The 25,271-nt window shown below is 42.4% G+C and overlaps 1 protein-coding gene across 3 annotated transcripts in view; it reads left to right on the forward strand.

Annotated features, from left to right (window-relative positions):
* Positions 1-25,271, forward strand: part of LOC126235725 (protein big brother) — a 241,681-nt gene that overhangs the window by 16,601 nt on the left and 199,809 nt on the right. For all 3 annotated transcript variants that reach the window (XM_049944498.1, XM_049944499.1, XM_049944497.1), the window contains exons 2-3: positions 9,247-9,333; positions 15,112-15,222. In XM_049944498.1, coding sequence (XP_049800455.1) covers positions 9,247-9,333; positions 15,112-15,222 — 198 coding nt within the window. The remainder of the gene's footprint in view (positions 1-9,246; positions 9,334-15,111; positions 15,223-25,271) is intronic.

Raw genomic sequence — 25,271 nt, forward strand, 5'->3', positions numbered from 1 at the left:
AATGAGTGTTAGCAGAAAATGGAATCGGTGGGTTCAGGAAGGTAATACGGAACGCCGTGCTGTATCCCAACGGCCTCGTATCACTAGCAGTCGACAGGCATCTTATCCGCATGGCTGTAACGGATCGTGCAGCCACGTCTCGATCCCTGAGTCAACAGATGGGGACGTTTTCAAGACGACAACCATATGCACGAACAGTTCGACGACGTTTGCAGCAGCATGGACTGTCAGCTCGGAGACCATGGGTGCAGTTACCCTTGACGCGGAGTCATAGACAGGAGCGCCTGCGATGGTGTACTCAACGACGAACCTGGGAGCATGAATGGCAAAAACGTCATTTTTCCGGACGAATCCAGGTTCCGTTTACACCATCATGATGGTCGCATCCGTGTTTCGCGACGTCGCGGTGAACGCACGTTGGAAGCGTGTATTCGTCATCGTCATAGTGGCGTATCACCCGGCGTGACGGTATGGGGTGCCATTGGTTACACGTCTCGGTCACCTCTTGTTCGCATTGACGGCACTTTGAACATTGGGCGTTACATTTCAGATGTGTTACGACCCGTGGCTCTACCCTTCTTTCGATCCCTGCGAAACCCTACATTTCAGCAGGATAATGCACAACCGCATGTTGCAGGTCCTGTATGGGCCTTTCTGGAAACAGAAAATGTTCGACTGCTGGCCTGTCCAGCACATTCTCCAGATCTCTCACCAACTGAAAACGTCTGGTCAATGGTGGCCGAGGAACTGGCTCGTCACAATACGCCAGTCACTACTCTTGATGAACTGTGGTATCGTGTTGAAGCTGCATGGGCAGCTGTACCTGTACACGCCATCCAAGCTTTGTTTGACTCAATGCCCAGGCGTATCAAGGCCGTTATTGTGGCCAGAGGTGGTTGTTCTGGGTACTGATATCTCAGGATCTATGCACCCAAATTGCGTGAAAATGTAATCACATGTCAGTTCTAGTATAATATATTTGTCCAATGAATACCCGTTTATCATCTGCATTTTTATTGGTGTAGCAATTTTAATGGCCAGTAGTGTATTATCGCTGTTTCACGCAGCAGAGGCGAGGAAGGTAGAACACTTGTTTTTTTTTCCTTCCTACATTTGTTCCTGTAGCATGAAAGCGGTTTATTAGCGAACAGAGATTTATGGTTGAGTTATCTACCTGGCATTCTCTACACATCTGAATAGTTTCTAAGCTGGCATTTAGAACACGGCGTAAAGCCAACAACTGCTAGATGGCGGAGCAGTAGCAGCGTGCGCACAGTAGCAGCTTGCCGCGCTCGTACGAGCCTTGCTGGCAGAGCCGTGCAAGGATGCGATGCGTCATGCGACGCAGAAGGCGAGCGTCGGACCCGCGTGCGACCACGCACGCACTCAGCGCACAGGCATTTCCTGCCGCTCGGCTCGTATCGCGCGCTACGCATCTTCTGTACCGATAGCAAAGAAACACAAACTGCACACAGCGACTCGATATATCCTATCTACTGCCCGTTATATTCACGGAAGGACACGTGTGACACTGGCGAACTCAGATCTCCCCACAGATGCAAAGTCAGTTTCTTTGAAGACTGGGTCAGAATGAAAGTTTCACTCTGCAGCGGTGAGTGCGCTGGGCAGATTAAAACTGTGTGTGGACGAGGTACTGGCGGAAATAAAGCTGCGAGGACAGGTAGTGAATCGTGCTTGGGTAGCTCAGTCAGTTGCCGACATGGTAGCTCAGCGTGTTCGGTCAGAGGGTTAGCTACCCTCTGTAGCCTCTGTAACCTTCCGAAATTTCGAGACGAAATTAGGCTGGCGACGGCTCTAGCGCCTGAGGGTTTGGCAACCCCTTCGACACGGGCTTGGTGCGGTTCGCCTACTTTCAGGCGCTAGGGTAGCCGCAAGGCTGAATTGGTGTCTAAGTTCCTGACAGGTACTCCCCTTTTGTAACGTGCTCAAGAAAGTTACGTGGGTGGCACCGAGGATGTTGCCGAACTCGGGGTCTTAGAGGGACATTTTACCGTTTTATGGGCGCACATGTTAATGTTGCACTCCCGCGTGATCACGCCACAGGAGGGCTGAAAAAGCAAGAGTACTCTTTGATGCTTCGGATCACTTTCAGATTTCATCGAATAGGTTTGAACGGTTTCTAGCGATTTCAACACGCACGAGACAGCGAAAATTGCGGTCGTGCTGCACTCGAAAGGGGTCGATGACGTTCAAAGGGGATGCAGGCCCCCAATGTCCTTAGAGAAGGGTTGAAACATGCGAGGGTGTCATCAGTGACAAAGGGAGTCAAGAATGTATTCCTATTGCTCACTGCACTGTGAACTGTCGTTTTCGAACGTGAAATGTGTGGGGATCAACACCCCAAGGAAAGGGGTAGTTTCATTGATGCTCTCTATGTCATCCCCTGTGGCCTTTTCGTGTCGACTGTGAGCGACGGTATGTCTGAACTGTTTTCCTCGGCCACCCATAAGAAAGCCGCGTTTGATTTCAATGCGGAGTTTCGCGGCACTGAGCTCCACCGTAGAGACGTCAAAAGAAGGTGTGAAATGTGAGTAAGAGGGATTGTGACGATCATCCCATCGTGTGACACGTGCACAGTCGAGGTGAGCGGAACTGTGGTAAAATGTGGTGCCAGTGTGACATCATTAACCTGCCTTACACCTCACATGAACTACTGAGCTGTGGCCTTTTTTTCGTAAGTGTCGACACCTTGCTGTTTGAAGTGTCGTCAAGGCCGAACGTGACGTTGCAGGGCTCCGTGCTTTAGCTCCTCTACAGAGGAAGGTCGAAAGCACCTTTGAACCAAATTTCAAAGTTATGCGGTTCAATGGGAGGCTGTTACGAAGTTTCGAAAAAGTTATCCTTTTATTCTGTTGCGCAGAGTATATTTATACAGGGTGTCCGATAAAGCACAAACTTTAGGGACAGGTTCCTTATACAGAAATAAGTAAAAACGGTTAAGTGCAGATTCATTCTAAAGTGCGTAGCGTAAGAGGTATGAATCGATGTTCATCTTCGATACTATGAAACGTACCTCTTCTATTAGTTTATTCATGTTGAGGTCAAAGGGACGATCTGTAGTGATTACTTAGGAGAAGAACAACTTCTTAGCAGAGATCGCTATGAAAGCTTTCTTGTAATTTTATTACAGACCTGAAGATGGTAACTTATTTTTACCGAAACATGCTATCGACAATAAAGTTTTATAGCGATCTCTGCCAAGAAGTTGTTGTTCTCCTGAGACATCTCTTCCACTGCAAGTTGTTTGCTTTCCATATTTTAGCAGGACCAAAACAAGAGAGGATTGTCGAGTAAACATGGGGTCTAAAATGCTTACATTAACACTTATGAACACTTCTTGATCTTTGTTAGTGTTAAACACATCTCTTCTACTGAACAAATGCTCACAGCTCTTAAGGTATGCGTTTTACAGCGACATTCTTTCTTGTTTTAGTCCATACTACCTCCGTCCAAAATATGAAAAGCAAAGATCTTGCAGTAGAAGAGATGTCTTTCATAGTATCGAAGATGAACAAGTGCTCTTAAGGTGCTCTCTTAAGGTATGCGCTTTAGAGGTCTCGTTTACTAGACACTTTTTCTATATATAACGAGCCATGTTCATGCTCAAAACCAGTAAAATAATAAAATAAATAAATTACAGCTGCAATGAAATACACACACAAAAATGCATTTCATACAATGTATTAAACCTGCTAAACAGCATATACAAAAAGTAATTCAGTTCTTCACTATTTGATGGTGACGTCTGAAATACGAAAGTCCAAAAGAGATAGGAGACAACCATTCTTGTCGAAACGCACAGGAGGTCTGACACCACGCCGGTGTAACCGACTGGCTTTCGGCACGTGGAACGCATGCCTGAGCGGAGAGCTTGCACCCAAAGCTGATCAGTTTCTCTCAAGCGGTGAGATGGTAGACCGGACCGCAGGAGGCAGGAAGCAGGCGTTTAAACGGTCGGCTATTATAACAGAGAGGGCGATCGCTCGGCTGTGGACGCGCCCGCACAGGCCGTCACGCTCGGTAACGCGCTCCCCAGACACCTGCCTTGCACCCGTGAGAAACCCGAGAGCTCACTGCACTTCACAGCAGCGCCCGGCCGAGTCTCATGCTCGATGCTAACTCCTTACTGAAACAATTAATGACAGTCCACCGGAGTACAGCTAAACACTGGAACTGCTTTCGCGGGGGAGAGGCTACTTTAACCCTCTTTGGTGTCAGCATATGCAGAATGACTCAGAAAAACGCAGAATTTAGGACGGAAGGTAGATCGAGCTTAAATGACAACTGAACTGGCAAGGATGATTATTAGCGTGTGGTGTAATTAAGATATCTACATCTACATTCTGCAAACTGCTGTGAAGTAGATAGAACGGTGTGCTTTCCATTGCACGAGCAATTGGGGTTCTTTCCATCGCACTGTGATATGAAGTGCGGGAAGAATGACTGTTTAAACGCTTTCGTGAGCGCTGTAATTTGTCTGATATTGTCTTCGCGATCCGCGAGTGATACGTAGTGTGTTGCAATACGTTCGTAGTGTTGTCACTTACAGCTGGTTCTTGAATTTTTGTAAGTAGGTTTCCACGGGATAATTTGCGTCTGCCAGTTCAGTTACTTAAACATCTCCGCTTCGCTCTCTCATGTGTCAAGCAAGCCTATGACAATTCGTGCCACACTTCCGTGTAACGTTCAACATCCCATGTGAGCCCTATTTAGTATGTGTCCCAAACACCTGAGCAATATTGTAGGCTGGGTCGTGTGGGTGTGTTGTAAGCTATCTCGTTTGCAGCCTACATTTTTTAGTGTCCTACCAAAGAACCGAAGTCTGCCACCTGCTTTAACAACGACTGAATCTAGATGATCTCCCATTTTATATCTCCACTAATTATTACACCCAGGTATTCTGTATGAGGCGTTTAATCCCAGCCGCCAGTCTACCATCGTATTCATTGTGAAGGACCCAGACAAAAATTGAAGCTTTGTGTCGGTACGCGAAGTGTACTGATTTCTCTCAGTTGATGAAGTTCTGGCCAAGTCCAGTCCTAGTTGTACACCCAGTATTAACCTCTGACACACAATCGTACAATGAATGCACTCAAACTCTTAACTAATAGTGTTTTCTACAATTACGATTTAAGTGGATATGAAAACTTTTATCATATGGTCAATGTTATCATCCGCACTTAAGATTAGATGTTACTGACCACAAATTCATGGATGTCTAGTTTTATTGTAGTTGTTGACATCTGCAAAGGAAAATTTGTATTTTTAATTGTTGTAAGTATGAATGCCTCCGTGTCTGATTACATTCTATATTTTGTTAAACGCAAAACCTACATAAAACAAGCTATCACACCACTGGTATAAAACATCATTTGAAGCGATTCACAGCAGAAAAAAGTGAATCTCATTGTGGAGACGACATGTGAGACTATGGTTCATTGTAACTGTCTCAAAAGCGATGAAAGAAAGGTGTCGCTTATAATGCTTTCGTGTATGTTCTCTCCACTTCTAGTAAACATTGCGTCGACACCATAATCACCAGTTACATTCCTAGCTTATATACAGATCGTGTCCGCCCCCGGTAGCTGAATGGTCAGCGTGACGGATTGTCAATCTTCTGGGGCCGGGTTCGATTCCCGGCTCGGCCGGGGAATTTTCTCAGCCCAGGGACTGGGTGTTGTGCTGTCCTCATCATGCTATCATCCTCATCGACTGCTGGTCGCTGAAGTGGCGTCAAATCGAAACACCGGCAACCGGCGAGCGGCCTGCCCGACGGGGGTCCTAGCCATACGATTAAATAAATAAAGACAGATCGCGTGGCATTTAGAATTAAGACCGTACTGCAGATCAACTAAATATGTAAGTAAATTGTGAGTCAGTACTTTCAACAGAAGATTTCAAAGTAGATTATGAAGGTATTAGAGTGTAGCGCCGAGAAGCAATGCATAGCAAAGTGAATTACGAAGTTACAATTATCTCTAGAAATGAAAATATTGAAAGTAAATTAGCTAAGTTGTCACATCCGTTATGGAAACCTGTGCAGTTGACATCATTTTAAATCTGCTGAAGTATAATAAATCTTAAGAATGCAACTGTCAATAGAATCTTTGATCAAACATTCCATAACTTCCCTCTACCTTTCTGCGGGACGCTAAAGTTGTGAAAATACCCCAGTGTGAAAAGCAGATCGGCGTAATTTTACAGAGATTAGGAAGCATGTTATTTAATATCATCTTTCTCGGGCATTTACAATAACTGTGAGGTAAAGGTTGGAAGATTTTAGGAGGAGAAATAAGGAAAGGGAAGGATGGTATTTAGAATCGCGATGGTAACGTTTAATGTAGTTTTTAAGTAAGTTTAAAGTAGGACAGCTAATGTCATTGGTGGTAAATACTCTGGCAACTATTTCGAGTCCGAAGCTCCAAACGAAGAGCTTGCTAGATATGGTCCAAACTTTCCTGTCGATCTGGAAGAGAAAGTTACGGATCATGCTATGGATCGTTTCGATCAATATCTTGAATAGAGAGAGAACGAAGCGGCGCAGTGATTATGGCCTTGGACCCCAATTCTATAGGAATGGCGTTCAGTTTTCCTCCGGATCGGTCTAATTCATGCTTATCGTGATCGCCCTCTATCATCTGAGGCAGGCAAAGTTCGTTCGAAAGGGTCACGGCGACATCGTCACGTCCTTGCCTATCATTAATGATATGAGATTGGATGTGACGTTAAGTGTTAAATTTTCTTCCTTTCTGTTTCGTAAAGACAACTGGGTCGTACGACGATGGAATTTTAGAGTTCCTTGCTGAATGTCTGCGCGCCACACTTTACTAAATTGCTCTATAATTTATGTAATACTCTATCAATACGCTGTCAGAGGCACAAAGGGTCTGTACTGATACTGGCGTAACCTTTGACAGTTTCCCTTCATCCTTCGTGCAGTGGGTGTGCTTGCCGAATTAGGTACCTAAGCATTAATTTTAACGGAGTCAGTGATTCGACTACAGAAGAATGTAGTAAAAATGAGCTGATTCGAATGCATGATGCTCTGCTTGTAAGACAACACCTTACTAGCGCTACTACCGTGAAGAACCATGAACGCTGAAGATGCTGGCAGCTGAGATAATTCGGCGGCGCGAATGCAGTAACGCCGCGCGAAGGCGATAATAGCCCCTGACGGGCGTCCGAGGCGTTCCATCCTGGAGTTTCTCAGCCGTTTTGCTGGAAGAATACACTGTGGAATTCTGTCAGTGGTACGTAGGCCCGGTCCTAAGCAGTTAATAACACAACACATGTTACATAGCACGCTCATTTTGGATCCCCCAATCACACTGATTTCTTTAATATTTCGTACTATCTTTTTTCCCCTTGGGTTTCGTATCGTTTTAGTGCAGGACGTCACCTGGCGGCTCTTCTTTCATCGTAGACCTGTCACTTGTTCCTGTCGCCTAGCTGATGTCCGTAACGACGTGCTAAGAGCGTCGAATGTGTTAATCGTTTCGATGTTTCAACTGTGTGTGCTGTGCTAACGTGGTGGAGATGGATAATGGGTCCATTATTGGCCTAAACGGCAATTGCAAATCACCTAACAACCAGAGCCATGCTGAGTCGGTCGTTCATTCGGCTGTGGGTCACTATCTTGTTGTCAAAGTTGGCATTCGACACCTAGCGTCACATTATCATGCTAAGATCTACTCTGTGAAGTAACTATACTTGTCCTCCCTTATTCTTTGGAATACTTCTCCATCTCAAATTTTATCTGTCCACTGAAGTTCAACATTCTTCGCTAACACAACTTTTCAACTATTCCCGGGTCTTACTTCTCCAGATGTCCGATGGTTCACGTTCCACTTCCATGCACTGCTCCAAACGAAACTTCTAGAAACTTTCTCCTCAATTCTATACTAGTATCTGATTCAGTTGAGTTATTTTATTGAAGAAAGCTATCTTCGCCTATGCTAATCTATTTTTGGAACATATTCATCTACTCTTTACCACATTAGTCCCAGCTGTGGTTATCCTTAAGCCATATTCCGTACTAAGATGTCATATGTTCCTTTCGGCGGGTCTTCTAATCTTTCTTACATCCGGCCAAAAAGCTGTAGGCGAAATTTGTTTTTTCATTTGTCTTCCGAAATTTTCTTTAACTTTATTGCTTCCTCGACGAACAGGTTGTGCACAACAACCGTGATTAGCTGCAACTCTGCCTCTCACCGTCCCTTACACGAACTCGCCTTCGTTGCTCTTTCATTTTTGTCAGTCCCACGTAGATTTTGTACATGTATGATATAGACGATTTGTCTATGACTGTACGTGTCCCCCAGTCTTCTACGGATTGTTGTCTTAATCTGTTATTGAAGGCTTTCAACTAGGTCGACAAATGCTAGGAAGATGTCCTACTTTTTCTTCAGTTTGCCTTCAGCTACCAAGCGTAATGACAGAGTTGCTCCTCTCGTACCTTTTCTCTTTCTGAAACCAAATTGATATTCCTTCACTACGTCTGAAATCTTTTTCTATCCTTCTGCATATTATTCTGATTTACAAGCGGGACATGGCAGACTAACGTCTGACATTTTTCACATTTATCTGCACGCTACCAAATATATCCTGCAGTCCTCAACGGCCTATTGTGTTAAATTTGTAGTCAGATGTACCTGTAGCTATTAAACTTTGAGGGTTGGCGCCATTGTCCCATATTCAGACAGATTAGTACGTACAGCGAGAGATAACGATACAAGAGAGCATAAATCGATTCCTGCTTCGGATTAGCGACAATTGGGCGACCACTGGAGTGTTCCAGCAGCCAGTCAAGGTACAGCTCTTAGGCGGTTCCCCAAGCTTCTGCGGGAGAGTTAACGCTATTATCTGGATTAGCCGCATCCTCCCCTGCCCCACGTGTCCCACCAGTTAGGTTAAAACGATGCAGCGTCGGAGGAGATATAAATGCCAGTTCTACAATGCAATTGCTCACTGTGCTGCAGGCGAAACAAAATCAGGAGATGCGCAGATTGGTTGCTATGCTACGAGGCAGATTGAACACATCGCTCTTACACTCAAGAGTTGAAGTAGTGCCATTCTCTTAATTTATTATTAACTTGTTGAGGACATGAGTATGGTAACAGTGTTTTGGCAGTAGACGCAGCCCACTAACTTAACTCCTGTTGCACTGCGCTAAATTGCTGTCCTTGTCTTCCAAGTAGTGAGTCTGGAACTGTGTTCGTGTTACAGGTGCGATATACTGGCTACCGGGACCGACCACTGGAAGAGAGGCAGGCCCGCTTCCACAACGGCTGTCGTGAGGGGCACACGGAAATCGTAAGTCTCTCTCTCTCTTGTTTGGCTACATCATATATTTTTTCTGAAACGAATGCAATAGATTTCGCGACTCTCATTCATTTCTGTTTGCTGTTTTGAATATCCTTAACCTGTAAAACGCCCAATAATTACAAACAATTACAAAGTAAGCAACGCGAAAAACTTTATTTTCTTTTTGATAGCATAGTTTGATTTTTTTACAAAAAAAGAAGGGCTATTCATCCAGTTTTAAAAGACATCAAGAATTAAAAAAATAAAAAGGAGCTGATCGTATCACAGACTATATTGAAATGTACTGCTATTCTTCCCATTCCATGGCGTATCGGGTACAGCAACCGTGGGTAGTAATTCGAAAGAAAAACAGTCTTGGCTGCAGAGAAAACAAAACCCTATCGCCCTTGTGAGGTAACATCAGAAAATCTATAAGAAAAAGAAAACAGTATTCGTCAAGGTATGGTCCACTATAGCTTTGCAAAGTAGGAACATATATACTCTGACGAATAATCCTTTCCTTTTGTTCTTTTACTTATAGATTTTCTGATAATGTCCCAGAAGGATGAAACGCGTCAGTAAAACTATTTTTCCCTTGCAACCAAAAATGTTTTTCTTTCGCACCACTAGTAATGATTCTTAACAGTTTATGCACCGTTGAATTATGCTCAAGAGACCTAAAAAGGGCTTTCTGCCCCACTCCCGCCTCTCCCGTCCGCCCCCCCCCCCCCCTCCCGCACAAAAAAAGAAATCTCATATTATTGAATAAAAACACTGATGCTGATATTTTACTGCTGCAACTCTGCAAGAATTATCAATATTACAATCGAAGAAAAAGAAGTTCGAAGGCAGAGATAAACGTCATGTTACAGCCGAGGCGCAGCTTAGAACGCCGCCATTTTTTGTAAACAACATACTAACACTAAAAAAATGACCTCTTAATCCAATTTTTATTCATGCAACTGGACATTTTCGTATATTACCATCGTGCTGCGAGAGTACAGTCGGCAACCTGGCTTGCTCACGGTGATGTTTTTAAACTACATAGTGTTATTGTCTTGGTATTTACGAATGTAAGTTATTGCATGACAACAGCTAATGGTGCTTTCCAATGCACATTCACCGCTTTTTCACATTCTGTACGATCTGAATATGGTTGCAGATAGCAACCTAAACTAGTTGTCGTACTTTGTGACAGGAAAATTGCGCTGTAGACGTCAAAAAAAAAAAAAAAAGTTTGACGCCTACAGCGCAATTTTCCTGTCACAAAATACAACTAGTTTATTTAATAAGCCACATTAAGACCGCAGTCTCCTCCCTGTCTATGTCAGGCTTCACTAAAAAAATGTTTGCGACACAGAGGAATTTTTCACTCCAGAATCGCGAATCGCTTCAGCCTTCTTGGAAACACGTACAGTTCTCACCCCTGACTCCTCATCCTACTGATAGTCTCTGTCCCAAACACTGTTGTTAATGGATTCAACTACTAATCATTTATGTTCGGCTTCTCATTTCATATAAACCATAGGACGATTTTTTACAGTTAAGTTGCCCGTTTTATAAATCACTTTTCGTCCCAAATGATTTAAACATCGATTTTTCGTGATCTTAAATATTCTGTTTTCCCTATATTGATTACTATTTTGACTAAGAACTATATAATTTCATTCAAGACTAGGATATTCGTTTCTCAGTCTGTGATTGTGTTAACATTGGGGTAACTAAAAATTGGAAAGTTAAAAATTACGTTTTAAATGACATAATCCTTAAAAATGTAAATGTTGTGTGGCATTGTTGGCTGGGATATCCTACGGGGTGAGGTTCAGCCGCCTATCGGAAAAAGTGTTCTTTCTCCGCTCTCACTGGCCCTTTTCCATGCGGATATGTGAGAACTGTGTCGTATGTGTATTCGTTGAGTGTAGGTCGCTTATATAGTGTAATGTTTGTAACATGTGTGGATAAAAATCCTATTTGAAGGTCGCAAATTTTCCTTACTGCTTACCAGTTTAGGCTGATTACCGAACCATCTTCAGATCAATCTAAAATGTTGTTCAGTTTGTGAGACTCACGACACGACACGACACGACACCACACGACACAAGTCGCCCTAGTTATATATATATATATATATATATATATATATATATATATATATATATATATATATATATATATATATAACCTGAAGTGAAACTCGTTGTTGGTTATGTAAACTGAATACGCTAACCACTAAGCAGAGTTGTCAATTTACATAACGAACCAAGATTTTCACTTTTGGATACTTTATTTAACTGCGGCCTCTTAGCTCCAAAGAATACGACGCTGTGAATGTCTGTCACACACTAAACAACATTTAAGATTGCTCTGAAGATGCCTCGAAAAGAATATTTGCGATCTTGATGTAGGAATTTTGTTCAACGTGTTTTAAATGAACAGATCGTATCTCCCCGCCCCCCGATTGAAAATGTCAAAGAGTAACATGCAATGTCCGTCTAGTGTGGCGATGGTGATAATGAAAGAAGGGAGAGGCTGAAACCCGAAGTCAGCACGTGATATACTCCTCTTGAATAACACCATGCGGGCTGGTAAATTTTAACGTCCCCATCCGACGGCGGATCGCCATCAACAGTATCACGTGCCCTCACTACATGAGACGCTGCAGTGAGATACGGAATTTAATCCAGGACACTGGCACAAAAACTAACGATCAGAATTTTATACCGCTTTCTTTCTCCTCTTGCTAGCACTGAAAATTTGAAGGATATTATTCTACCGGACTGCTTTAAAACTGCTTTATTCTGCACCACTAGTTTAGGGTATGGCACATTCTCAGGTGCATCTACACTAGCAACAGATACATTGCCTCGTCTCGTCAATTGTCACGTGCCATGTGTATTTGTGCATGTATTTTTTCAATTTTATCGAGGCTACGGTGCTCCACCGAGAAGAAAACAAGTGAAAATTTCATCCACAACCAGGATAGGACTACAGCCGGCTTCCTCAAGAGCCATCGCACAGGCGTGCGCTAGTGTCCTCGGCTACGCAAGTGGGTTAAACAGTCTTTAATACGTAAAAACTCGCGTTCATCTCTAAGTTCTAAAGGTACGTGATATAACTGATGTTTTGGAAACCATTGTTCCTTCTACGTCCAACTTCATAACACATGATGCTTGCAGAGAGTTAACGGGACTTCTCCTTTTTAAGCACTTTTACCGTAATCATCAGTATTGCCATAAAAGCTTCTGGCGATCAGTTACCGTTAGTTGTAGAGCGAAACTTCAGACGTTTAATCTCAAAGCGGAAAACGGAATCCGTTCATGCATAAATATTCGTAAACAAGGACATGAACTTTATAAATGATCTTATCTTCTTGGTGACTGCTTCGTACCACCTGCATGATCAGTTAATTACAGTTTTGTTCTGTAATTTTTGGTCAGTAGTCCGCCTCCGATAGTGAGCAGTATGCGTGTCTGACTGCCACGCGCCGATTCGGGTTCAGTGACTTTTCTTTGGTGAGAGGGCTGGAAGGAGTACACCTTATAACACTACCGTCTCCTACTGCTATACCATAACCTTAAAGTTGGAGGCAGGTCGTGAAATAAAACTATCTTGTTAAAGCAATCATGGAATAAAGCAACAGAGCAGTGTTACCCTCTGAGAGGAATTTTGTTTTGTTGATCGTGTTCTACCTAACGGAGGTGGCTTATTGGAAGTGAATGTCAGAATTACGTAAACATTTAAACAGTAACAAACAATATTTTACCTATCTACACTGTTCAAAGAATAATGAAAACTGTCGCTAGCCTAATTAGGCAAGAGAATGATTGACATTCTTGTTCAAGAAAATAAGTATGAGTAACTTTAACGGACAAAAACAACCTATATTTTGCAACGCGCGAGTGCAATGAACTCTGACGCCTGCGTATGTTAACGTTAAGTCTGGAGTTGACAGAGTAGAACAAATTACTTGCATAAATATAACACATAACAATACACACTATTACTTTCAGGGCTTATTCAAACTGAATGGTCTTTATAACATTACTATTAATATTCACTGTAGAATCATAAATTGGACATAGGTTCAGTATTACTTTTCAAACATTTTCCTAGCCGACATAAAATTGTAAATCTAGTTCACTGCAAAATTATGAACTGATCACAGGTTAAGTCTCTCTCAGCTAAATACTTTTCTATTTAGAATGAAAGTTAAATGGCATTCACTAACAGGTTACTTCTCACTGTCTTTTGAATAAAGAATTTATTGTTTTCATAGACAGTGGTCTTTTTATTAATCGTTATGTAGCATGAGCATAATAGACAAACTATGGATCCTGTTACAACATTAATATGCACTTTTAATACACAAGAGGAAACCAATATTGTACAGAATTTGACTTGAATAGCAAGAATAATTGAAACTTGCTATAATTAAATAACTTTGTGCATTTGAACTACTTTCACTGGAGGGTCCCTTAATCTTGACCACTGTAGGAGAGCATACTAAACACACTTTCAATACACTAAAGAAACAAGCCATTAACAAGTATGAACATGTAACCTTCAACAGTTTTAGTTCTCATCTCTTACTGCAGTAGAACGCAGCTTGACATATCTGTAAGAAACTGACTCACCTTTTTGCGATTTACTACAGGCAGCAAAGTGGTCATTTACTAAGCAAAACTTTATAAGCCGCAGTTTTAAGAACTTTTAATTTTGAAGTTGGCAACAACATATTAATAAGCAGTTTTAATAGAAAAATTATTTTCAGCAAGCGTCATGTACTTTAGCTCACTCTCTTGCCACATTAACTTTAACTTTCTTTCAATAAAGGACACTTGGTAAGCACTTTGGCGTGGGAGGGACCCTAAGTGGACATGTGACTGAGGATAAATCACGGTAGGTACAAAAGTTCAGTTAAAATTTACCTTGTATTTGATTACACTAAACATCCAATGAGCTGCTTCTTCACTGTACATTATTCTAGTGTTCCATTACAGTGACTGCGCAATGTGGTGGCGATTGCATGTTGGTAGGTGGATTTGCAGGTAGAATTGCCGGACTCTGTCATTTCTTGGTGGCGATGATAGACATCAATTCCAGAATAGCTCCAGCTCTTTATCCATCCATCCGGAAAGTGGCACAGAAAGCCTCTCTCGGCACCAGCACAATATGCAGCTTTTACATGAGCAGTTGACGGTTTGGTAGCTCGACCCCGACTGACTCTTGGTTCCACCTTTTCTACCTAGGCCAATCACAATTTGCGCGCGCTACACAGTTCCGTTCCCGAGGGGAACCACAACACCTTTTACATACAAAATAACTAAGAACCCTAAGTGAAGGTCAGCAGTTTACATAATAGCAAACAAACATTTTAAATAAAACAGAACATTTACATATATTGGTAGTTCTACACAAAATTATTTAAATAAAATTATTTAATTTTAAAGATAACCAAAGAGATTATATGAGGAAGACAAAAGATCATTACAGAGATTATACTTCATTGCAGTATCGAATTAATCGTACACTAATTACAGAAGTTCAACGATGGGGTGTTGAACAAAATAGAAAGCTAAATGAATCAATAAAAGGTATGTAATGTCTAAGCTATGGTGTTACAACCTGGCAACTGAGGGGTTAGCAGATAACCTTCCTATTAGTGAAAACTGCACAAAATCTCTACAACAGTTCCTGAGATTAGCCTTCACGAGAGAAAATCGCGGCGGGGGGTTTAAGTTAAAATATTTGTACAGATAAGCAGCACGTCGGTCGGTGGTTTTGCAGGCGTTCGTGGCGACGGGCACCAACATCCAGCTGGTGTTCAACCCCAGCACCAACGGCTACAGCACGGCGGACCCGGGCCGCGAGTGCGACTTCGACAAGGAGCACGGCAAGGTGAGTACGGGGCGCGCGATGGCCGTGAAAGACGGCGGCGTAGTGCAGGTCACAGCTAGCATCTGGCTCTGCCCTACCAGCCGTGACTGCTTGCGCATTTTTGGAAGCTCTGTTAAGGATTTAAGCCGTCCTCTCGCTCTGACATAAACTTACCGACAGAGACTCAGACATGGAAATCATAATGGTATAGAAGAAACACCTTCCCACTCTAGAAGAAAACTACCACATTAAAAAAAGAAAAAAAAAGACTCACACACAACAAAAATGAAACAACTCGGAAATGAAACAACTCGGAAATGAAACAACTCGGAAATGAAACAACTCGGAAATGAAACAACTCGGAAATGAAACAACTCGGAAATGAAACAACTCGGAAATGAAACAACTCGGAAATGAAACAACTCAGAAATTAAACTACTCGGAAATGACCAGATCAATTGGGCAAACCACACAATTGTTAAATTAATAGACCACTCAGTATAATATTAAATAAAGACATATGACCCACAATCACCAATACCATTTACTCAGCCCGCAACTCGTGGTCGTGCGGTAGCGTTCTCGCTTCCCACGCCCGGGTTCCCGGGTTCGATTCCCGGCGGGGTCAGGGATTTTCTCTGCCTCGTGATGGCTGGGTGTTGTGTGCTGTCCTTAGGTTAGTTAGGTTTAAGTAGTTCTACGTTCTAGGGGACTTATGACCACAGCAGTTGAGTCCCATAGTGCTCAGAGCCATTTGAACCATTTGAACCATTTACTCAGAGTTGGTTTCAGCCACAATTTACTCCACCTTCCCCCCCCCCCCCCCCCTCCCCATTTTCACATTCGGTCTCGCATTCGGGAAGACGACGGTTCAAACCCGTCTTCGGCCATCCTGATTTAGGTTTTCCGTGATTTGGGGCAAATGCCGGGATGGTTTCTTCGAAAGGGCACGGCCCGATTCCTTCCCTAATGACCTCGTTGTCGACGGGATGTTAAACACTAATTTCCTCCTCCTCCACCTTCTCTTACTCCCCCCCCCCCCCCCCCATTTTCCACGTAGTCTGAATTCCTTTCCCGCCTGCTCGTCCATCCCGCTTATACCTCTGCTGAAGATCTAAACAGTCCCCCTCCCTGATTCCCTTTCAGCTATCCTTCACAGTTCTTGAACATTTTATTTTACGAACAAGTTATCTCAGTAACCTCTTTGCGCAGCTATGACAACATCAGAATGTATATGGTATTGTGCTATTTTGCTAAGTAATGACATTATAGGGGAACAGTGGGTGTTGTATTGATACCGTACATCGGCAGTCAGCGTCAGTTCAATTTGTGTTCACTATATTTTGCGAAAAAAAGAAGTAAAAGCACGTTACTGGCATAGAATTTACAAATTTATCCTTATTACAAAACACATGGTAAGCGTACTCACCTGTTCCCCGTGTTTTGATAAAGACCTGCAAGCAGTGTGATGATAAATTTGTAACTTTGAAACCAATAATCGTGTTTTTCAAATAAAGTTAACCAAAACTGAGTTCTGACTGGCTGTTGTACATTATTCGCAGGATAAAATTTACACTTAAGGGTAAGGGGCATACGTCACAGTCATCCATCCTGGGTACCGTGAGAGCAACGATTATTACTTCCTATGAACGCGTCCCACGCTGGTGCTTACCTCGTAGAGTTATGATCTTTTCAGTTTTTAACAGTTCCTTATGAGGCTGCTCCATACCGCTAATGTGCAGAGCGGTTACTATGTGTAACATTGCCTTCTTGCAAGTGTTTAGTTTTACAGTCGATGAGCACGAATCCTTGTTCGGCCTCGGTCATTTGATAGCTGCTGCTCTTTATCTGCGATACGACTACGACGTTGTTCGCCCGGTTCAGCTCACAATGGTGTAGACGCTACGAAGCCTAATTTGTGGCTTGAAATGAAGTTACTGGCTCTTCGTTTCCGTCATGTCTTCCGATTGGTTGGGAGATCTCCTCCTGAATCTGTTAGGATGTAATGTTTTCATTTGTGCATAGTTATGGACTCCTGCACTACGTATAGCTTGTTTTAAAAATGCCAGTCGCAGTCTTCTTCGGACCTTCGTGCTTTGTACTGTTTCTTCTAGAACAGACCACTCATCACGTCTTCTTAGCGCTATTGTTCTCCTAAAGGACCTTTCTTCCCCAATTCTTTGCAGGAATTCCTGGTTGTTAGTGTTATTTGTCCAATTCAACAGGTTTCTGCAGCATCTTAGGTAAAATGCTTCAAGAAAAATTTTTGGAAATTTGTGGTAAGGTCTTATGGGATCGAACTGCCTAGGTCATCGGTCCCTAAGCTTACGCACTACTTAATCTAAGCCGTCCGTTATGGCCGAGCGGCTCCAGGCGCTTCTGTCTGGAACCGCGTGACCGCTACTGTCACAGGTTCGAATCCTGCCTCGGGCATGGATGTGTGTGATGTTCTTAGGTTACTTAGGTTTAAATAGTTCTAAGTTCTAGGGGACTGATGACCTAAGATGTTAAGTACCATAGTTCTCAGAGCCATTTGAATCATTTGAACTTAATCTAACTTTAACTTACGCTAAGGACAACACACACAACCATGCCCGAGGGAGGACTCGAACCTCCGACGGGGGGAGCCACGCGGACCGTGACAAGACGCCCGAGACCGCGCGACTACCCCGCGCGGCATGCTTAAAGAGATTTGATTTCATTTTTGCCTATCGTTCATGTTCTACTTCCATACAGTGTTACGCTTAAAATGCAACACACACTCCCTTTTTTCCTCACTTCAGTATATATGATTTCTGAAGAAAGCATTTTCTTTTACCCGTGAGCATTGCTTTTGCTTTTAGAATTCTTTGTTTGTCTTCTTTGCTTCGTCCGTCTTCAGTTATCTTAATCCCGAAATATCTGTGTGATAATGTTTGTTACATTTTACTTCCTCTCATTTTGATTAAGTGTTTCTTGAAATGTACCGTAAAAAGTTCATAAAAACAGCATACTACGACTTATTGATGCCCTCTAGGGATGAAAATATTTCAGGTAATTTGTAAGTGGTTATCTTTCGTTCGTTGGAAGTGCGTGGCCAATAACTTGGGGCACCTGGAGTTGGAAGCAATATAACGGTGCCTGAAAAGAAACGTTTAAGGGTAGGCCTTTCGCCAGAACGCATCGGAGAGGACTGGAGGTCCACGTGTGCCGGCAGACATGCCAGACACCCCCTGGCTCGCTAAGCTGACGGCCGGAGCGAAAGCGCACATTGTGAGAGGCCGTTGCAACGGTACTCAACCGCCCTCAGCATTCATGACTGCTCTTCTGGGGACTCCCTGAGGACGCAGCTTCTGCCGCGGCTGACGAACCTCTCTGTGTGTACACACACACACACACACACACACACACACACACACACACACACACACACACACACGGAAGAGAGAGAGAGAGAGAGAGAGAGAGAGAGAGAGAGAGAGAGAGAGAGCTGTTTCCATTTACCAAACAACAGTCTAGAACGTTTTGAGGGCCTTTATTTACAAATTAAGAGGCACTAACGTCGTTGTGCAATGGTTAAATAACTATGTTCCGATTCTGTAGTAATACACCGTGTCGGTTTAAGTTTTACGTGGCTCGCTTACTTCGTTTGTCAGTTGCTGACATTGGTTCGTTCTATAAGATCGCAGCCGCTACCATCCCGTGCACCGTTCGAAGTGCTTAGAGATGTCAAGATCGACAGGACGTCTGAAAACGGCTCAGTGCTGGGCGTCAACAGAACATCTCGGAACGGAAGGTAATGTCGCCGTCAGATGGTTGTGTGTTCACTCTAGACGGAGATTCAACATAATGTCACATCGCTTAGACCAGAACTGGACGGTGAAAGTGAGGTTATGAAATTCCGTCCGTCTTGCAAAAACCCAGAATATAGCAAATATATTAAAGTACTTTAACAGCCGAAGTAAAGTTCATAACACTTGTCCTTGATAGGTCATATACGATTTTGCACATTGTTGAAAAATGGAAGTCTATGCATACACATTTGTACTCCATAAGCCACCTTATGGCGGGTGGCTTGGGATACTTAATGGTACAATTATTGGAAAGATTTTAAAAAGGTTGTGTGGTTGCTTGAAACAAGCCGCGAGTTTTCTCTGAATTTAATTATTAACTGTCATGATGCGTTTCGAGTTTAACCCATCATTCGAAGGCCTATTATAAACAGTCAAAAGTAATACCTGTTTTGTTATAAAGTTTACAGAAACGCAAATTTCTTATAAAAGTAAATTCTAAACGAAAAATATTCAAGACCAAAACGCATTTATATATAGAAATTCATACCGTTTCAGATACAAGCACATGAGCTTCGCTATAGACGTCAAATACTATAATTACTTTATATGTAGAATAATAGGTAGTACCATTAGTTGCACAGTTCCAGGTTAACTGTTGAAGTACCACACGTGCGACGCCCAGCGCCGCCGTGTGTGCTGGGAGAAACGGATGTTGAAAGTGCGTGTCAAACAGTACTTACTTTAAAAAATAAACCACACCACAGTGCAGAACACCTCTCCTACAGCATCTGCAACTGGAGTTGGCTTAGCCTCTGTGTGACGCTGTGACGCTTATGAAGTGATCCTGTAGCGAAACGTGCTGCTCTTCTTTGTGTCTTACCTGTTTGCTACATCAGTCCTATCTGGTATTGATCCCAAACCGACGAGCAGTATTGAAGTATTGTTCAAACGAGGATTTTGTACGCTACCTCCTTTGTGGGTGAGCTACCTAAGTATTCTCCCAATGAATCTGTATATGGTTAGTCTTAGGTATGTGGTCGTTCCAGTTTAATTCGGTCCGTACGCACACTGCTAGGTGATTTATGGAAGCACTGCTTCCAGTTATTGTTCTACAATAGTGTAATCATACAGTAATGGGTCTCCCTGCCTATGTATGTGCAATACGTTACACTTGTTTATGTTAAGTATGAACTGCGAGGCCCCACACTAAGCGTGCATCCTCTGCAGATCTTCCTGCATTTTGCTACAATTTTCTAACGTTAAACTTCTCTGTATACAACAGCATCTTCCGCGAAAAGCGTCGTGGAACTTCCGACATTATCCACTTGGTCATTTACGTATATTGTGAAAAGTAATGGTCCTATTGCACTCCCCTCTAATACGCCCGATGTTCGATTTCTCTTCGAGCCGGCCGGGGTGGCCGAGCGGTTCTAGATGCTACGGTCTGGCACCGCGCTATCGCTACGGTCGTAGGTTCGAATCCTGCCTCGGGCTAGGATGTGTGTGATGTCCTTAGGTTAGTTAGGTTTAAGTAGTTCTAAGATCTAGGGGACTGATGACCTCCAATCTTAAGTCCCATAGTGATCAGAGCCATTTGAATCAAAACCTTGACGACATTCCGTTCCGTGACGACCAGTGTGAATCGATCTTTAACCTTCCGTTCTTTGTCACCAGTACTATATTTTTTTTTTTTTTTTTTTTTTTTTTTTTTTTTTTTTTTTTTTTTTTTGGCCGGCCTATGTGGCCGTGATAGTTCTAGGCGCTTCAGTCTGGACCCGCGTGACCGCTACGGTCGCAGGTTCGAATCCTGCCTCGGACATGGATGTGTGTGATGTCCATAGGTTAGTTAGGTTTAAGTAGTTCTAAGTTCTAGTGGACTGCTGACCACAGATGTTAAGTCCCATAGTGCTCAGAGCCATTTGAACCTTTTTTTTTTTCCTTCACTGTGACCTGTCAGCAGACTTTATTAGAAAAATCCGCTTCAGTTGTTACAGGGAGTTTGTAGCTCTCTTAGCTATAGACCAGCTTGCAGCCTATACGGCTCTTACAGGATTATGTCGCTCATAGTAGACTACACAGTTCCACGCACAAGCACTGACGGTGCCTCCTGCTATATATGTTGTTGGTAATACTCCGGTTTTAGTCATGCGGAAACTGTGACAATGATTAAGGTACTTTTTAATTTCTTGTATCTTTCACAGTGATGGAGACGTGGGGAAGACAGTTGCTAAAATTTTCATGCCATTGCAATACAATTTATGCTCTTCTATTTCTGTAACCAAACGCCTGTATTTATTGCTTTCCAACGGAATTGGAGTAAATTTTGAAGCCACAAGCCAATGTCTAAAAGCACATTCACAGACAAAATTCCTTTAAATTAGTTGCAAATCGAATGGAAAACAACAGATACGGCTGTCTGGATAGAGGAATAAAAAGCGAATAAATAGCATTTATTTTACGCCGTCAAAAGACTTTAAATTTAATCGCTAGTGCTCTGACAACTGACTTAGATATTTCCTATCACAACACCATCTTAATTTTGCTATTTTTTTGATTAGGTTTTATTAGTACTTTAGCAAACACTCTGTCTCAATATAAGCACCTGGACTATGCTTTAGCAGGAAAAATGGCGATGCGACGTTGGTGGTCGGGGAAGGTATTAGCAGCAGTGTTAAAAGTAAACTTTCGGGAAGTAGGGCCTATATCGTGTATTCATCTTTTACGCAATACATACTGGTAATAGATTTTTTATGAGCTAAAATTCATTTTATCTTTCTGAGCTATAATCTACTTGTAACGTGAATGAGTATCTGGGAAAACTTGACTAAAACTTTTCGTATTTGTTCATTACAGGTGACAGCTTTAGTATGTTAATAGAAAATAGTTAAAGGAGGTTGCCCACTGTGGCCGAAAGCGGCGGAATACATACAAAGTTCTGAACTAACCGCCCCAGCAGAGTTACTTACAACTTCGGCGTCATTTTGATCGTCATATATAGCATTAGATGCCATTCCTTACTTGTTTGGAGAACCGACTTCTGTTGATCACTTAGTGCTTAAGGCCTTTCTTCATTATAGAAAACTTTTCAGCAAAATAACCACTGTTCCAATGAGGGAAATCGTCTTGTGTAAGGATGAACAAATATGTTCGCCGGAATCTGGTTAGAGCCGCTTCACTTTGTGTATCGAGGATATAGGCATTCCAAGAATAAGATTACAACCACTTCCATTTACGACTACATTAATTTACAGTCAGCGACAGTGAATGTGTGCAACAAGTGTGAATTACCCAAGTCCACCCTATAATTGTAAACAGGCAACATATTTGTTATGAAGCCAGAAGTTCTCACTGTAGTAACTTCGATTGGTATTACAATAAACCAATGTCAAAAGTACGACTCTTACATTTAGCGCAGTGAGAGTCCAATCAAGAGATGTTTCTCATACTTGTTACCATGTCTACAAATTATGTCGATAGGTGGTGAAAGTATTGCTAAAGGACGGATTTCAGAAAGTGTCGCACGTGATCTGTAGTCGTCCTGATCGTGTGAAAGGTCTTCAAGAAACTCGTGCTTCGCAGAGGAAAAGCTGAGTTCTGCGGGCGAGGGGGCGAGAGAAAGCTGACCACCGATCGATGACGGCCGCCATCTTGCCGCAGCGACGCGTACCACTGATTTCTGCTGTTGCACCCGCCACCCTGCACAGTGCCCCTCCAGTTACGTCTTCCCAAAACTGGTGCAGCAAAGTCAGATTTGCTTTATTTCCACTCCGTTGGCTACTACCCTTATCACACTTAGTCGTTAGTGATGTAGCCTAATGGCGGAATTAAACGCACGTAGTTTGTGTTAGTCATTCTTTGTCGCACAGTTAGTTACGCATATAAGTATTCTCACTAAATAGTTCTCATAAATTTAAGTATGGCCGTGTCATACTCCTAAAATGACAGTACAAATATTAGAAGGCTTCTTTTGGTGGCCACAAGCAGTATATTTTCTGTTTCCATATTTGTGCAGCTCTAGTTACAGAAGATACGTATGTTTACTGATTAGCAAACATCTGCAGGAGTAGCCGAAGATATGTTAAACTGAAAACTGCACGTATGCTACACATTTTAACTTGTGCATTAACATGTAACTTGAGTCCGCAACTTTTGGCTGTGTAACAATTTTTAACATCCGAATTTCGGCGTTAAGCCACTGCCAAACATTAATAATTAGTGCCATGTCACGGAACACACGTTTTGAGTGACGGAATCCCCGTAGCCTTGTGTCCCGTTGTACATCATACGGGTAACAGCTACGACAACTGAGATAAGTAACATCACTTTACTCATGTTATTTTTCGTGCGGAGTGAATCAGAAATGCGGTTATACAAAGTAAGATCTTTGCTGCCACGTTGTGACTTAACGTTTTACAGCTGCATACGTTTCAATGTGCGTGAGAAATAAGCACGAGTAAAGTGACGTTACTTATGTCAGTTGTCACAGCTGTTGCCCCGTTGTTGTAAAATAGGACACTAAACTAAGTAAAACTTATATACTTTCCTTAACATAGCACAAATTATTTATACTTGACAATAGCGTAACGCCTAAACTGCAATATGAGAAGAAAAACTTGTACAGCCATAAGCATAATATGACATTCATTTAACATTTTAACATGTATTTCTAATAGGTTCGAATAAAGAATTTTTTTTACAAGCGATGTCTACCAACTAAGCAGCATTCTACCCAATTCCTGTGTAACTAAAAAACTGGCTAGAAACAGAAATGCGTCACGGAACAGTTTTTCCAAATTCAGAAATACATTCAGAAAATTGTGGTTAGCAATACACGTTTTCGCCCTGAGGTAATCACTGTGTAATAGCAAAACGTAACGACAACATATCTAGAAACGAGCTAGCTAATATTTCTAAGGATTTTTTTTGTCCTTGAAGTTCCAGGTACCATAGAACCAATATAATTCATTAAACAAGTGAGAGCTTAGCTTTTCCGCATCTTCACTGACTATTCTCCGTTAGCGCATGTGGGTCATTCGCGGCAAAAAGGCACTAAATTCGGAGTGCAAGTCCTAATTTATATATCATTTTTCTCACTGTACACTTGCATGCAATCTCCTTGCAATTTTTACCTCTGCCAGATTCGGAGAATGTTTCATTTGATTACAAAATCACTGCCATATATGTTTCTTCAAACTATTCGTTAGCATCCGCCAAGTTTTCTCTTCCTTTTGACTAGTTAGGTAGCGATCATTGGGTTCAGAATTTTTCAAGCGCTCATTCAAGCGTGATTGAACCGAAAGGGTTCTTATGTTGTACGGGAACCCGGACCCGGTCACTCAGTCCTTAGAGCCGAAAAGCGAGACTAACCAAAAGATGAGGAAAACGTATGAAGTCAACATTCATTTTTCAATACACGTGCGAAGTTTCTTCAAAAAGTGCTAGAATCATGAAGTAGCATGAACTGAATATGATGTTCCGCCTACCAGCCAAGACAGAAGCTCTAGCAACTTTTGACGACAATCTGCTCTTACGAGACGCATGATTATGCAAAATTCCTTGGCACTTTGCTAAAAAATTCTGGGCTAATCCCACTGCGATTCTGTAACCAAGAAAGTAGTGGAAATACAACTGTCAGTCTGCTCAACTGAGACGAGTCTTCCAACTGTACAATTCGTGGAAATCCTTTTATTTCGAGTCTTCACTCACAAAGACAGACTTTTTTTTTTTTGGTTTTCGCTTCCTGGCTTTCCGAAACTGGCTAACAAGTTTAATGATTAGACATCTAATTGATTATTACTGGGGATTTGCATCTGCTCTTTGCATGGAGGTATATTATGCCTCCAGAGCTCTGTTTGTTTAGACCCGGCGCTTGCAACATCTTTGATGCACAAGTTCTATCTGCGTCTTCCATGTTATCTGTGAAGGACATGTATTTTACTCCGCAGTATAACATTAAATGACGTTTTGGCATTCCGTATAAATAGGCACGATTGAACATTCGAAACCGTCAACAACTCGCTTTGAAAATGTCTGCAGTGTCTGTATATCGGAAGAGCAAATGTTGATGTTCCGCATATACGCCCGAAAAGTAAGGGAATAATGTACGTCAATTTTTTCTGACAGTTGTAAATAGTGAAGTATGAAAACATTTAGTGCGCGCCTCGTAATTCTAAAACGCCATGTCGTCCTCGATGTAATTGTAGCTGGGCTGTGATGCACTCAGAGAATCTGATTACGGGATAACGTTAAAAACTGGCAGAGCGCGGCGTGCGACGCAAAATGGCGCCACGGGCGGTG

The sequence above is a fragment of the Schistocerca nitens genome, chromosome 2, assembly GCF_023898315.1.
Source record: "Schistocerca nitens isolate TAMUIC-IGC-003100 chromosome 2, iqSchNite1.1, whole genome shotgun sequence".
NCBI classification, from domain to species: Eukaryota; Metazoa; Arthropoda; class Insecta; order Orthoptera; family Acrididae; genus Schistocerca; species Schistocerca nitens.